The sequence below is a fragment of the Gorilla gorilla genome, chromosome 3, assembly GCF_029281585.2.
Source record: "Gorilla gorilla gorilla isolate KB3781 chromosome 3, NHGRI_mGorGor1-v2.1_pri, whole genome shotgun sequence".
NCBI lineage: Eukaryota > Metazoa > Chordata > Mammalia > Primates > Hominidae > Gorilla > Gorilla gorilla.
The window spans coordinates 14846713-14862821 of NC_073227.2; the positions used below are offsets into that span (position 1 = coordinate 14846713).

A 16109-nucleotide genomic window follows, 5' to 3' on the forward strand; every position below is an offset into this window, starting at 1 on the left:
CAGAGGCGGCTGCCGTGGGACCGGTGGGTGGGGCAGGAAGGGACGCTTCGGTCCGTGGAGACAGCCCCAGCGCCCGCACCCACACCCCGCCCCGCGCCCGCACCCCGCGCCTCTTACCCGGTGCCCGGACCCGCGCCCCGCGATCCGCGCCCTGCGATCCGCGCCTCGCGATCCTCGCCCCGCGCCCACCCTCGGCGCCCGCAGCCGCACCCCGCGCCCCGCACCCGCGCTCCGGGCGGAGCCTTCTGGGCGCGCCTCCCCGCCCGCCCGCCCGCGCAGGGAGCCGAGCCCGGAGGAGGCGGAGGAGGAGCGGCCGCCGCGCCCGGCCCCCCGCAGCCGCCCGGAGGACGCCCGTCGCGGTCGCAGCCTGCGGAGCCGCCCATGGCCCAGCAGCCGGGTTAGCCTCGCCGCGCGCCCCCGCCCCCCGCCCCCCGCCCCGGGCCCGCGCTCACGCGCCCTTGCTGTTTTGCCAGCTGACCGCGCCCCCGCCGCGCCCGCCGCGCCCGCCGCCGACCAGGGCTCCTGGTGCCTGTGCCAGCTCAATGGGGCCGCCGACCTCGAAGTTTCCGAAGGTAAGCGCGGGCTGCAGGGCGCCCGGCCCCGCCGCTCCGGAGCCGCCCCGCGCCCACCCCGCCTCACCCCCAGCCCCGCAGGACCTCACCCTGCCGGGGGACGCGGCCCTCGGGTGCGGGACTCCCGCGACTGGAGGAGAGGGCGCGTCTTCGCGGGCCAGAAGCGGGACTCAGAGAGCCCGGGCACCGACCCCGGGGCGGTCCTGGGGCAGGGCTGGCTCTGCTAGGGTCCGAAGTGCCGGGGTCCCTCCGGAGCCCGTGCTCTCGGGGTCTTGAGGGAACCCGACAGAACCGGCTTGGAACCCTGCCTCCAGCACTTGCTCGCCGCGCGAGCCGGGGCAGATCGCTCCACCGGTGTCAGCCACAGCGTCTCGGCCGAGAACCGGCGCGCTCGAGCCCCCCCTCGCTGCCCGGCTGAAGGTGCGGGCGCCGGGTCCGGCTTGGAGTCCGGGGTAAGACCCAATGCGGCGCAGTTCAGTCCCGGCCGCGGGTACCAGCGTCTACGCGCTCCTCCCGCTGCCCGCGCCGGTGGGTGCTGAGTCAGGCCCGGCTGCTGCTCTGGTTTGGAGAAGCGTTTTTTTTTTTTTTTTTTTTTGCTGGCAGGGACAGTCCATGACAGTGGCGCGCCCAGAGCCCGAAGAGCGTTGGTGGGATGGACAGCTGCTCTCGCACCCTGGGAAGTGACCCGGGTTGGCTTTTATGCGGAGGGTCCCAGGGACAGGGACCACACACTCTGTGGCCCGAGACGCTGCCCCGCCTGGATTGAATCCTAGCTTCACCCTGACCGGCCGGGTGGCCTTCAGCAAGTGGCTTACTCTCTCAGGGCCTCAGTTTCTCTTCTGTGAAATGGGGATGACGTTGCTCAGCGGGCAAGGTTGTGGCAGAGATAAAAGAAGAGGCCTATGGGGGGTACTGGTGAGGGCCCAGGAATCTGTTTTTGCTTTCTTCCCTCCTCCCTTCAGGGGCCCAATGAGGTGGGTGATGGAAGGTACAGAGGGCTGGTGGACCCGGGCAGGGTGCTGGCCTCTGTCACTTTATATAACAAACACACTGTTCCAAGAGCTTTGAAATATCCACCCCCCCAACTCCGTTGAATCCTCCCCACATTATCCCCATTATAGGATAAGGAAACTGAGGTGCAGAGAAGTTAAGTAACTTGCCCGAGGCCACACAGCTGCCAGTGGCAGAGCTCCAGAGGCTGTGCTTCTCCAGGGCGAGTCCTCCTTGGCATGTGCTCACACTGTCACGGGAAGACATCACAGGGACACTGTCAGCAAAATGGAGGGGACGGGCTGTGGCAGGGAGTGGGGCCCGTTGCCCACAGGTGAGCTCCTCTGTCAGCTGTCAGTGCCCCACAATCTGCTGCAGCTGCCTCCTCAGTCTCATTGTCCCCCGCACTCTGACCACGCCCTGGTCGCCTGCTCATGCTCAGCTCCCTCCAGGCCCCTGAATGTGTCTGTTTCCTACCTCCCTGCTGTGGAGCGAGGGTTTCCGTCCACCTGGGATGCCTTCTCTGTCCCAGGTGTCCTCACCCCTGGGAATACCCTCACCCCTTGAGGGCAGTGACTATATCCGGTCATGTCTGCAGGACACTGACTGTGCTCGGCAAATCGCAGCTTCTCAGTGTGGAATTGTTGACTGTCGATTAGTGAGTGCGTGAGTGAGTGAATGCCACATGGCCTTTCTCTGCTTTTCAGAAAAGGGGTAGGCAGGCTCGATGTAGAACCTTCTCCAGCTCTCTTAGGACTTCCTAGAGCCTGCTTGCGGCTGGCAATGGGTCACGGAAGATCTTTGGGCTGGGAGTCAGTCCCTGGGTTCTAAACGCCAGTGTGTGTATGTGTCCATGTATGTATCTGTGGGTGTGTCTGTGTATCTGTGTGTGTATCCAAGTGTGTCTGTGTATGTCTGTGTAGCTCTATGTCTGTATAGGTGTGTCTGTGTGTGTGTTTGTGTCTCTCTCCGCGTGTGTAGCCATTAAGCTCTTTTTGGAATAAAAAAATTGCAAAATGAATGCATGATCACCAGCATCTTGGAAAAACATGAAACAATATGGAAATAGTTGGAGTAAAAGGTGCAAGTCCTCCCCTCCCCCTCCCCCTACCTCCTTCCGACCCAGGACCAGCTACATAATTTGTGGGGCTCAGTGCAAAATGAAAATGCAGGGCCCTGTGTTCAAAAAGTAGGGGAAAGTGTGGTTAAAAGTACTCACTTTCTCCTGCACTCTCTCTCCGCCTGTCATGGTGGTTTTATTTCCTGTGTAACATCGTGTTCCTTTGGGCATGGGGATGCTTGCAGGGTGAGTGCAGACTCTTGCAAGACGCCTGTCTTCTGGCCAGGGACAGGGAAGTTGAGTGTCGAGTCAGGCATTTCCCCTTCCCACAGGTCCACAGGTTGATGCCCCAATCCATGGCAGACAGGTACCCCACAGGGCATTGCAGCCTTGGGGTTGAGACAGTTGGTACCTGATGTTCCTGCTGAACTGCCGACCGAACACACAGTGGCACTGCCAGCCCAGGGAAGGGCGGTCACCGCCATTATCCACCCCAGGATGCACTGGGGTGCATACACTCCTAGACCCAGGCCCTTGCCAGGGGAGGAGGACAGCAGTGACACTGAGACAAGGCACAAAGAGGAAGAAGGGTGGGGTCCAGGGTGCCAGAGGCCAGGGGAGCAGGCAGCTGAGAACCCAGGTTGGGGAGGTGGCAGGAGGCAGGAGCACACGCTCCATGCTCACAGCACAGGCTCTGCTGTTCCATCAGACATCGCTTAGGAAACACACATTCAAAGATTCAGCTGTCAGGAATTTTATGACTCTGCAGAGCCTTAAACCCCAAGCACGAGCCCCTTCCAAGCATGAGGCCTGTGTGGCTGCCTGGGTCACACACTTGTGAAGCGGGTGCAGCTCCAACCCCATGGCTGTGGATAGGCACAGAGCTCCAGTAACAGCAGCCAACACTGAGAGGTGCTTTGTAGGATCCAGGGACGCTTCCAATGCTTCCTAGGTATGAGCTGCTTTCCTTCCGCCACAACCTGGTGAAATAGGTGCTCTTGTTGGTTCCGTTTTACTGAGGCACAGAGAGATTAAGTGATCTGCCTGAGGTCCCACAGCTATTAGTGGCAGAGAGCCTTTCAGTCCTCCCCCAAGGCTTGTCCTTGGTCACTCTACCCCACCACCTCTCAACAAGGGCCTGGAGCTCACTGCTGCTGTCAGAAAAAAAGCAAATCTTATTTTTTTCATTTGCCAGTATGGAAACGCCCCTGGCTTGGAGTTGCTTCCAGAAGAACATAGAAGTTCCAGCCCTTAGTCTGGTAGCCAAGAGCCTGGGTGGGCTGGGCCTGCGGGGCTGTGCACTGTCCCCTGCTTGCCCTCCTCCAGGAGGGTCTTGCATGGGTCTTGCATGGGGCTGCTCCCTGCTTTGGGTCTTGCATGGGGCTGCTCCCTGCCCTGGGGCACCCCTGCCCCTGCCTTGCCTGGCTAACGCCTGCATAGCCTTCGAGGGCCCCAGGATGCCTCTTCCTTGGTGGGCTTCCCCTGTGGTTCCCCCAACACCTTAAGGGACATGTCAATTTTGACATGGAATCCCCAGGGTTTGAGTTGCCCCTTGGGGTCACACACCACATGTTTGAGGAGTGAATGGATGAAATGGCCTGAAATCTGATTAGCACATGCAACACAGTTCAGGAAGGGAGCTGTCTTAGTCCGTTGGGGCTGCCGTAACAAAACACCATATAGCCTGGGCAGCTTATGAACAACACAGGTTTATTTCTCACCGTTCTGGAGGCTGGAAGTCCAAGATCAAGGCGTGGCAGATTCAGTGTCTGGTGAGGGCCTGCGTTCTGGTTCACGGATGGTGCCTTCTTGCAGTACCCTCTCAGGGTGGAAGGGGCAAATGAGCTCCCTTGAGTCTATTTTAAAAGGGTGCTAATTTCCTTCTAATTGTTTCCCCAGGGCCCGGCTCCTCATATCTCATATTGGGGGTTAGGATTTCAACATAGGAATTCAGGGGGACACAAGCATCCAGTCCACAGCAGGGGGGATTTCGGAGGAAGTTATGCATGGGGCAAGAATTGGGTTAAGGTGTTGGGAGTGTAGTTGGCACAGTGATCACAGATGCTGCGTGTTGCAAATTTGCAGCCCTGGGTGAACTTTAATCTCTTTGCCTCTGTTCTGCATGTGTGTGTGTGTGTGTGTGCTGTGTATTTTTTCAGAACTGCCATTTATTGGGCACTTCTGTGAGCCTGGCACTGCAGTAGCACTATGCACTATATCCTCTATCTCACTTATCCTCACGTCAACTTGTGAGGGTGTGGACGTGCCCACTACCCCCGTTTTACAGAGGAGCACACTGAGGTGCAAGTGATGTGCTCCAGGCTGCTTAGCAGCGAGAGGTGGATCTGAACCCAGTTCTTCCTGCCTTGGCTGGACTGCGAACTTCTCTCCCAGTGTTTAAATTTAGGTTCTGTTCTGTGATTCCTTCTCAGGAAACTGCTATTGTCAGGGCTGCCTGCTCATCAGAGCCCCTGTCTCAGCGCAGTGTTCCCCTGGCATTGCAGAGCCACAGAGCTGGGAGCCACCGTTGCTGTCTTTCCTGTGCACTCCTGGCTGGAGGCTGGTGTCCCATCAGAGCCGCAGGGCTGGGTGGTGAATTCCCAGGATGGGCACCTGTGAGGGTGCAGGGTCAGAAAAAAAGATGACGCTGGGCTTTGGGGGCTGTGATGGAGACTCACTGGGTGGGGCATCTTTAGGTGGGAGGCCAGGCAGGGAGACACTGTGGAAATCCTTTCCTGGGTCTGGAGTGGACCAGTTGCCCAGGTCATCATTCCAAGCTTGGCCCGGTGCAGGGCTCCATGTTGAGTGGGGTGTGGCTTCATGGTGGGGACACTGTTGCACTCTTTGCTGGCACTCCTGGTGAGAGGATGGCGTCCATCAGAGCCTCTTCCATTGTGTAGTTCCTGGCTGCCAAAGAATCTTTCTGCGGCAAGAATCTGAAATCCAACCTAGTTTGACCCAAGCACAGAGTTGATCAGGCTGAGTATTGGGAAGCTCAGGGGATGCCCTGATATTTTAGGAGGCTGAGCACAGGTGGCCTTTTCCTTGTTAGGAGGCAGCCAGAGGTGGCAGGTAAAGGCTCACACACCTGCAGGTCCCAGGAGGAGAGAAGAGGGCTCTTTGTAAGCCCTGAGAAAGGCTTCTCCTTGACCTTGCATGGGTGGCCTTCCCACTGCAGGCACAATTTCCCTGTCCCCATGGATGGCTCTCCCAAGCAAGGGGATGGGACCCCTTAAGTGACAGCCCCACCAGCACCCCAGGTCACAGATGGCAGCTGAGAGTAGTGTTAATCTTCTTAGCTGGCACTTATGGAGAACTTGCTGCATGCTTGGCACAGGCAGGGCCTGTTAGGTGTATCAGGCGCTCACTCGGTGATGGGATGCGATCATCACAGCCACTTTGCAGGTGATGCTGTGACATGTGGTGAGGTTGGGAGAAGTCACTGCCCCAAGTCTCACCGCCAGGGGCTGTCCTGCTGAGCTTGGGCACCTTTAAGAAGATGGGTGCTGAGGCTGTTCAGAAGCACCTGGCCGCCTCCTTCCTCCTGCCTTCCTGTCCACAGGGGAGGAGGAGAGGTCTGGGGTGGGGCTGGGGAGGGTTTGCCTGGAGTCACACAGCAGGTGAGAGTAGAACCAGGGCCTGTGGGATGCACCTCACTCCAGGCCAGCGTCCATTGTGCCCGCCCATGTCATCTGGGTCTCCAGTGCCCAGGTGGGGAATATTCTGCAGTAGCTCACCCTCAGATCCGCCTCCTCTCCTTCTTCATCTCTACTACCCCAGGTCGAGCCATTGTCTCCTCTTCTGGACTACTTGAGGGCCTCCCAATCCAGACTCCCCTTTCAACTCCCTAAAATAACCATGCTGACCTCTGCTGTGCCCATCTCCACAGCGCTCACTACACAGCAGCCTTTTTCCTGACCTTGGTACATCCTGGGCTCTCTCCTGTCCCAGGCCCTTTGCCCCTGCTATTCCCTCCGCTCCTGGTGCTAACCCAGCACTCACTCTAACTCATCCTTCAGGTTGCAGCTTCCATGTCCTCTCTCCAGAGACCTTCCTTGCCTCCCAACTAAATACGTCCCACCCAAGGAGTCTCCATCACAGTACTCCGGGTCCAACGTCATCATCTTTTCTTTTCTTTCTTTCTTTCTTTTTTTTTTTTTGCTGACCTTGCACCCAGCATCTCCTGACTATAAGATCTGTAAGAACTCATATGTGTTCTCGGAGCCTGGCTCATAGTTCCTGTTGTTGTAGATGTTGTTGTCCTAATGCATCAGGTGTGTTTGGATAACACCAATGAGTGGTTCAAATATTCTTCCCAGATTCTAATGTCAGTGCTGCAGGACCACAATAAAGTGAATTTAAAGTGACTATTTCTACTCTTTCTCAGGAAAGGAACCTATTAGCAAGTACAGTGTAGTTAAAAATGACCTCCTTGAAGGCTGGTACCTTGAATCCTCCTCGGTATCTTCTAAGGAGGCTTGTACCCCTTGTTCCTTTCCAGCCCCAGCTTCTCTCTGCCCTGGTCTGTGCCTGGAACCTGATCCTGTCAAATTTACCACCTGGATCTCTGCTGGGGAGTCTTTGGGTGGGTTTTGCCCACAGGAGGCATTGCCAGGAGCTGGGAGGGCAGGTGGAGAGAGAGGTAGGGTTGCCGCCTCCTTCCCCCTTCCCTCCTTTGGAGGAGGGTGCAGTGGCTGCATCTTTCTGTGATAATAACCAACTCAGGGGCACCCCGAAAGATGCTTGCAGATTCTCCCAGGAGGCAAAACTTCAGGGGGAGAATCTGGTTGCTCATGTTGCTGGGGAGGAACCACAGCCTGGAGTAAGGATCTACACTAGTGCATGGGTCGGCAAGCTGGGCAGGGTTTTGGAAGGAACAAGGTTGCAGGATGATGACAAGGTGGCCTGGGGAAGAGGTGTGTGGATGGACCTCTCAAATGACTGCAGAGCATGAGGTATTTGTGCCCTGTAGTAGTCAGGGTTCTTCAGAGAAACAGGGCCAATAGGATCACTGCACGTGTGCACACACACGCACACGGAATTGGCTCAGGCAGTTATGGAGCTGGGAAGTCCCCTGAGCTCCATCCGGAAGCCGGAGAACTAGTTGTTCTAGTTTGAAGGTTTGAGAACCAGGAAGGCTGATGTTGCGATGGTGTGAGTGCCAATCCCAGGGCAGGAGAAGACTGATGTCCCAGCTCCAGCAGACAGGCAGAGAGAGTGAATTCTCCCTTCTCCTGCCTTTTTGTTCCATTCAGGCCCTGAACAAACTGGGGGAGGCCCATCCACAGTGGGGATTACTTAGTCTACTGATTCAAATGCTCATCTCTACTGGAAACACCCTCACAGACACACCTGGAAATGATGTTTAGCATGATACCTGGGCATCCCGTGGCCCCGTCAAGTTGACACATGGAATGAACCCCCACGAGCCCCATGTGGATGCTCCCCAGAGGCATCCTTCACGCAGGAGGCTCTCGGTCACAGGGTAGACACGCTAGCCTGCCTGTGGGTGCTGGGCAGACTCTTTCCAGTCACCCCAGGGCTCGCTCTTGGGCTCACACACAAAATATGGCAGAGATGGGGAAACACACAGGCAGAAAATATGGCCTTCAACTCTCCAGGGCTGAGCTGGCCACTGCCACAGCTGAGGTCCCAGTCTCCAACATCAGGGGACAACAGTGACTTTGGGTGTGGCAGCATTACCCGAGGAGACCAGCAAGCACCCGGGGGCAGGTTGGTTCCCTTGTTCTCAGGGGGGCGGATGCATAAGCCAGATACAGAATCGCCTTCCCACCCGCTTCTGTCAGCAGTGTCATTGTGGAATTCCTAATTCACAGTCACCGTCGCCCACAAGCATCACATCATTCAAAGGATTCCTGCAGTGGTGCAGAGCTGCGGCAAAGGGCCCTCGCCCGTGGGGTTCACTCTCATCACCCAGAAGCAGGGAGAAGGGCCTGCGGCTGCAGGCCTGGCTACCACACCGGCCTCCAGACAGCACACAGCAGGTGGGGCCTTGTCCTGTATGCCTTAGATCAGCGGCTGACTGTTTTGTGACTGTCACCTGCACAGCCACATACACAGGTTTGAGGACCAGCGGATGGAGTTAGGAGGAGCCCTTCACTGGCTTATAATCACTAGGGTGTCAAATAATTTATCATCCAAAGTGGGGTACCTTAGAGAATGAAAGGGTGTGTTATGAATGATTGCACAGGGCAGCCCCAGACATGGCCACTGTGTTAGTGTGTTGGGGCTGTGTGGTGGTCTGAATGTTCCCATCTCTCCAGTAGTCCTGTGCTGAAATCTACCCACCAACAGAGTTTTGAGGGTGGGGCTTTGGGAGGTGATTAGGTCAAGAGGTCAAGAGGGTGGAGCCCTTATAAAAGAGGCCCGAGGCAGATATCTACCATGTGAGGACGCAGTGAGAAGGCGCCATCCTTGAAGCACAGAGCCCTTGTCAGACACCGAATCGAATCTGCTGGCATCTTGATCTTGGACTTCTCAGCCTCCAGAATTGTGAGCAATTTCTTTTTCTTTCCTTTCTTTTCTTTTCTTTTCTCTTCTCTTTTCTTTCTTTTTCTTTCTTTCTTTCTTTCTTTCTTTCTTTCTTTCTTTCTTTCTTCTTTCTTTCTTTCTTTCTTTCTTTCTCTTTCTTTCCTTCCTTCCTTCCTTTCTTTTTCTTTTTCTTTTTTTTTTTTTTGAGATGGAGTCTCACTCTGTCACCCAGGCTGGAGTGCAGTGGCATGATCTTGGCTCACTGCGATCTCTGCTTCCTGGGTTCAAGCGATTCTCATGCCTCAGCTTCCTCAGTAGCTGGGATTACAGGTGTGCACCACCAGGCCTGGCTGATTTTTGTATTTTTAGTAAAGACAGGGTTTCACCATGCTGGCCAGGCTGGTCTTGAACTCCTGACCTCAAGTACTCTGCCTGCCTTGGCCTCCCAAAGTGCTGGGATTGCAGATGTGAGCCACTGTGCCCGGCCAATGAGCAATCAATTTCTGTTATTCATAAACTACTCAGTCTAAGGTATCTTGTTGTAGCCGTCTACAGACTGAGGCTGCCTTAACAAAGCACTACACACAGAGTGGCTTGAAGAAGGGAAATTGATTGTCTCATGGTTCTGGCAGCCAGAAGTCTGGGACGAAGATGACAGCTGGGTCAGTTTCTATGGAGGAATTAGAGGGGGAATCTGTCCTGTACCCCTCTCCCAGCTTATTGTGATTTGCTGTCCATCTTTGGCATTCTTTGGCTTGTAGATGGTGTCACCATGGTGTCTGCCTTTCTCCCTGTGCCTGTCTGTCTCTGTGCCCAAATTTCCTCTTTGATGAGGGCACCCGTCATTTTGGATTGGGGGTCAACCCTACTCCAGCATGGCCTCATTTTAACTAATGACATCTGCAGTGACCCTATTTCCAAATAAGGTCACATGCTGAGGTACTGTGGGTTTGGACTTCAATGTGAATTTTTTGGGGGGAGGGCACACAGTTCAACCCATAGCAGTCACCCCCTGATAACCCCTTGAACTAATTTTGCTTCTGGTTCATTAGGCATGGTGTGTTTGGGGGTCCTGGTGCCCCAAGAAGGAAGGCTTCCATCAGGGAGCAGGGCCACAGTCTGTGAAAGTGGACACTGGGACCGAGGCCATTTGGACTCCTGCTGCTGCTGGGTGGCCTGGTAGAGAAGGGGGCACTGGGATGAGGGGTGACTGCTCCTAGTTACCAAGGATAAATGAGGTCACTTCTTGGTGGTATCTGGGGCCCAGAGGATCCACAGGGATGCTTCTTAGCACTGACATCTGATAAAAAAGGTCTGCTGAGCATGGCAGCCCTGAACATAGAGATGGGAGCATGACAGACCCAGATCATGGGTGAAAACTTGGGTCGTTCCTCCAGGTGAAGAACCAGGTGCTCTGGCACGGCAAGGTGCCTATCAGTGGGTGGAGGAAGAAGGACTCGCTGCTGATTGGCCCTTTTTCCCCTGCCCTCATCTCTCCTGGCCACCTTGAATGAAGGCTACCTGTGGTGGACAGTGTGGTGCTGTAGGCTCCAGGCAGGCATCTGAAGCGGCGTCTCCCTCAATGATACCGTTGCTGGTGGGACTCCGTGCCTTACTGTGTTGGGCTGAGAGTTTCTTCCCGGATAGGGGGACGAGGATGTTTGCTGAGTGGCCACAGTGGACTGAGCTGGATTTCTCCACTTGACCCGTAGATCTATTTTTCACCTCTCTGTCCAGTGTGGTGCCCTGGAGGCTGCATCACCTGTGGTCCCTGCCCTAAGGCTCCCGTGGAGTTTGGCCAGTGGGAGGCACCAGTCAGAGCTTGCAGAGCAGGAGGGAGAGGGGGAACACTCCCCGTTCTTCTCCCTGCTGTGGCGCTGCAATCCCAGGGTCTGCTGTGCTCTCCATGGTCACAGCTTGTGTCAGTGGATCCTGTCTCATGGTCCCAGTTCTCTTCCCCTGCACCTTTCAGCCCAGGGAGTAACAGCCTCCTGTCCTTGCCCTTAGTCCCTAGGTGCCCCAAATGCTTCCTTGGTCACTTCCTGTAGGTCACCTCTTTGTTTACTTCTCTTCTGTTGAACTATCTGGGGTGAATTCTGCCTCCAGTGAGACCCCAACATCTATGGAGGCCATTGGAACTGGGGCATGTGTGTGGCCATTCATCCTGAAACTGGTTCATGCCTCTGCTACTCACATGACATCAGGCAATGGCCCCACCTTCCTGAGCCTTATTGTCAAATTAGGACAATAAAGTCCACTTTTGCAGGATGTTTGTGAGTGTAATGGAAAGAATAATGCCCCCCAAAGATGTCCACATTCTAATCCCCAGACCTGTGAATGTGTTACCTTACATGGCAAAAGGAAGTTTGCAGATGAGATTAAGTTAAGGCTCTTGAGTTTGGGGAGGTTGACCTGGATTATCTGGGTAGGCCCAATGTCATCACAGGGGTCCTTATAAGAGGGAGGTAGGAGGGTCAGAATCAGAGAAGAAGATGGGATGACACAAGCAGAGGAGAGAAAGAGGAAGAGAGGGAGAAGAGAAGAGAGGGAGGAAGAAAGAGGAGAAAAAGAGGAAGAAAGGGAGAGAGATTTGAAGATGCTGAGCTGATGGTTTTGAAGATGGAGGGAGGGGTCATGAGCCAAGGAATGCGGGCACCTCCAGAAGCTGGAAGATCAAGGAAACGGATCCTCCCCTGGGGCCTCCAGCAGGAACCAGCGCTGCCCACACCTTGACTTTAGCCCAGTGAGGCTGATTTCAGACTTCTGACCTCCAGAACAGTTAGAGAATAAGCTTCTGTTTTTCTAAGCCACTATGGTTGTGGAAATGTGTTACAGCAGCCATAGGGAACGTACACAATGAGAACAAATGAAAAAATTGCAGGGAGACTGCCTGCATTTCAGAGCAGGTGCCATGGAAATGATTACCGCATTTGGGAACAGTGGGCTCAGGTCTCCCCTTGTGGGAAAAGTGGATCTGTAGGCTCAGATGTGTAGCACACACAGCACCTGCTGTCTTTGCAGGTCCTTTGCTGCCACTTGTCTCATCTTCACTCACATCATCTTTTCCTTCCACCTCCAAAGTCTCTCCACTTTCTCTCCAGTTATCTGTGGCTGCCTAACAAATGATCCCATGATGTGCCAGCTGAGAATGGCCATTTCATTGTGTTTCATGGTTTTGAGAGCCAGGAGCTGAGGAAGGGCTCAGCTGGGTGATTCTTCTGCTGCATGTTGCCTACACCGAGGTCGCTTGTTGGTGTTCAGCTGGAGGATGGACTGGGCTGGGTGGCCCACAGTGGCTTCGCTGTAATTTATGGTGCCTTGGTGGGGACAGCAGGGGCTGAGCTCAGCTGGGACTGTCACCTGAGCCCTGACATGTGGCTTGTCCAGCATGGCAGCCCAGGGTGGTGGGACTCCTTCCATGGTGCTCAAGTTTCCTGGTGCAATGTCCAGGGAACAAGACAGCAGTGTGTGGCCTTTGATGCCCAGCTTTTGATGTCCCAGAGCTTCATTTCTGCTAGGCTCTTGGTTGAGTGTGTCACAGGCCCACCAGACTCAAAAGGAGGAGGCATAGACCTCATCTCTTGATGGGGGGACTTGTGGCCATACCACAACACTTTACCTCTAGTTTTATTTTCTCCTTTTCCAGCTGGGAGTTTCAGTTACTTTTCTCCCACTGGACTTCTATTGGCTTTGTTCTCCATGCCACGTGTTTGTTCATTCATTCTACAAACATCACCTGAGCACCCACTGCAGGCTGTGGTCTGTGCTGGAAACCCAGAGAGCACATTAGGAGCATGTGACATACATGAGCACTCGTGACATGCCAGGGGCTTTCTAAGTGCCTTCTGAGGCCAAGTAGCTTCCAATCCCCCTGGAAGGCAGGTACATTTCTTATCCCCAGCTTACACATGTGGATACTGCAGCACAAAAGGGGAAGAGGCTCACCTGTGGCTGCTGAGCTAACCTGTGGGAGAGTGGGCTTTGAGCTCGGGCAACCTAACTGGAGAGGCTTGTGCATAACCACCAGGCTCCATGGCCCTGGAGGCGAGGAAGGTATGGCAATTGACTCCAGGAGGACTCTCTTGCTAGAGAGAGACCAAAACAAAAGTGTTGCTCTAGCTGGGCACTGTGGCTCATGCCTGTAATCCCAGCACTTCGGGATGCTGAGGTGGGAGGATCACTTGAGGTGAGTAATTCAAGATCAGCCTGGGCAACAGTGAGCCCTTATCTCTACAAAATATTAAAGAAAATTAGCTGGGCATGCACCTGTAGTCCCAGCTACTTAGGACGCTAAGGCAGAAGTATCCATTGAGCTCAGGAATTTGAGGCTGCAGTGAGCTGTGATAGTGCCAGATGTGGAGCTGTACTCCAGCCTGGGGAACAAACAAGCAAGACTCCATCTCTAAATAAAAAAGAGTGTCCCCCTAAGATGCTCTGCGAAATATTGTAGACTGGTTGCCCTGGAGCCTCATGCAGGGAGTGAGGAGGGGCCAGGTCTGTCTGTGCTTCCCAGAGTAGAAGATATTAAGCTAGAAGAATGAGGGGAAAGCATTCCCGGCAGAGGAAACAGCACGTGTTTCTGGTTGGCGTTGTAGGAGTGCATGGCTTGTTAGTGAAGGGTGAAGTTCTGTGCAGCTGGGCGTAGCCTTCCCGGGAGGAAGCAGTGAGAGCTGAGGCTGCAGAGGGTAGTGGGGGTGTCTTGGCAAGGGTCTCATGTGCTGGCCTGAGGGCACTGTGGGGAGGGGGTGGACTTGGTAACTGGGGTGGGGGCTGATTGTGTCTGTGCTTTGGGATGTGCCGGCTGGTGGCTGTGAGGAGGGGAGCAGGAAGCTTGGAGGTGGAGAAGGTGGGTTGTCATCCATCTCATTCCACCAGTGGGGGACGGGGAGGCTCAGAGAGGCTGAGTGACTCACTCAAGGTCATGCAGGCAGTGAGCATGGAGGTGAGACTGGGGCCCAGGCCCGTGGGATGAGCCATTGGCTGTCCCCCTACCCCGCTGTGACCTCAGCTGCACCTCGTGCTGCGGTGACAAGGTGACAGGTTAAAAATAAAGCACTGTGGTGCTGCCAGACCTTTATTGGCACAGGGTGAGGGCTGGTTATGTCACTTTAAAGAAATACTTCTCTGCAAGCATCAGTTGAGCATGTTTCTCCCCAGATATTCACCTGGGAACTGAGTCTCGAGAAATAACGCTCGTTACAGCTGCTGTCCCATAAGGACTGTCAGGGCAGGCTCAATAGTGGCCACCACTGAATAAGTGCCTACTGTGTGGCGGGCCCTACGTGGGAAAGTAGCTCATACCTTAAAGCTCATCCGTGGGCTCCAGCTACTGCCCGTGCTGCAGGTGCCTCCCGTTATCCTCCCTAGGGATGAGGAGGGGTTATGTGAGGTCACACAGCCAGCAGGTGTCATCAGAGCCCACTGCTCTCAGGGCTGCAAACCTGTGGCCACTCTACAGGAACAGGAAGGAGCCGGTGTTATCAGTCTGGCTCTGCAGGTGGAGAAGTGGAGGGTCTTGCCCAGGAAGGCACAGGTGAGGGGCATTTCACTCCTGAGGGCCTCACCTTCTGTGATTCTGCCTGGGACTCCCTTCCCTGTATCTTTCTCATTATTCAGGTCCCAGCTGAAAAGTCACCTCCTCTGGGAGGCCTCCCCTGACCACCCTCCATCTGGAGTTGTCTGTCACTGGATCCAGGTGCAAAGCTCTGGAATGAAATGAGCCTGGCGTGTTCTGTGGCAGCAAGGAGGCTGGTGTGGCCAAAGCAGAGAGTGGGAAGGGTGGGGGTGGAGGTGGAAAAACGACGTGGTCCAATTTCCATTTTTACAGCATCAGTCTGCCTGCTGTATGGGGCATGGACTTTGTGGGGGGCAAAGTGAGAACCAGGGGATGACTTTGGAGGCTACTGCAGTGTAGGAGTGAGCGATGATGGTGGCTTAGACCAGTGGCTTAGCTCCAGAGGTCTGGACAGGATTAACCAATTTATTCAACAGATATTTACCAGACACCTTGCACGTGGCAGGAACTGAGCCAATGGGGGATCTGTCAGTGAAGGGACAAACACATAAACATACAAGAGCATGTTGGGGTGACAGTACTGCTAAGAGGGAAGGCGGGGAGAGGGCTGCCAAGGGACGGGCACTGTTCATTTAGGGAGGTGGGCAGAAGGAGGTGCGAGGCTCAGATTCCCCTTCAAGAAAGACTTTGCTGTCCAGCCTCAGGGCAGGCACTCGCGTGACTGCCTCTGGATTTTGGCATCTTCAGGATCTGCCTCTGCCACTGAACCAAGGCTGTTCTTTCTGGCAGCCCTCAGCCAATGACTGCCCCCTGGAGGGGTTTCTAGGGCCTGCCCATTTCTGCACACCCCAGGACTCTGGCAGGCAGCCTTTGCCCTGGAGCTTGCTGTCGGGAAGAGGGTCAGTCACACTTGCATGGCTGTCGGGAAGCTCTACCTGCCCACACTGGCTCTTCTACCTTTTACCTTTAACAAGTGTGACCTCCCAATAAACCTCTTCACTCCTAACTGACTCAGCATCCAAATACAGGGCTGTTTTCAGGAGTCGCTGTGCTGTCTTTGCATCCACAGATGTCACGCACAAGGGTTCCAGGCGCTCTGCACCCTCATCAGCCCTTGTGTCTGTGCTTTGGGATGTGCCGGCTGGTGGCTGTGAGGACGGGAGCAGGAAGCTTGGAGGTGGAGAAGGTGGGTTGTCATCCATCTCATTCCACCGGTGGGGGACCGGGAGGCTCAGAGAGGCTGAGTGTTAGCCATCCTAACAGGTGTGGTTGTGCCCCATTATGACTTCTTCTTCTTCTTCTTTTTTTTTTTTTAAGACAGAGTCTCACTCTGTTGCCCCGGCTGGAGTGCAGTGGCATGATCTTGGCTCACTGCAGCCCCTGCCTCCCGGGTTCAAGCAGTTCTCCTGCCTCAGCCTCCGGAGTAGCTGGGATTACAGGTGCCCACCACCACGCCTGGTTAATTTTTGTATTTTTAATA

At 55.0% G+C, this 16109-nt stretch overlaps 1 protein-coding gene across 2 annotated transcripts in view; it reads left to right on the forward strand.

Moving 5' to 3' along the window:
- Nucleotides 1–279: 279 nt before the first annotated feature.
- PPP2R2C (protein phosphatase 2 regulatory subunit Bgamma) overlaps nt 280–16109 on the forward strand; it is a 243033-nt gene continuing 227203 nt past the window's right edge. The window contains exons 1-2 of one of the 2 annotated variants that reach the window (XM_055385407.2): nt 280–397; nt 474–572. In XM_055385407.2, the coding sequence (XP_055241382.1) occupies nt 382–397; nt 474–572 (115 nt within the window). In that variant the 5' untranslated portion in view covers nt 280–381. Of the gene's footprint in view, nt 398–472; nt 573–16109 lie in introns of those variants that run through there. The other variant, XM_031010196.3, reaches the window with a different exon arrangement.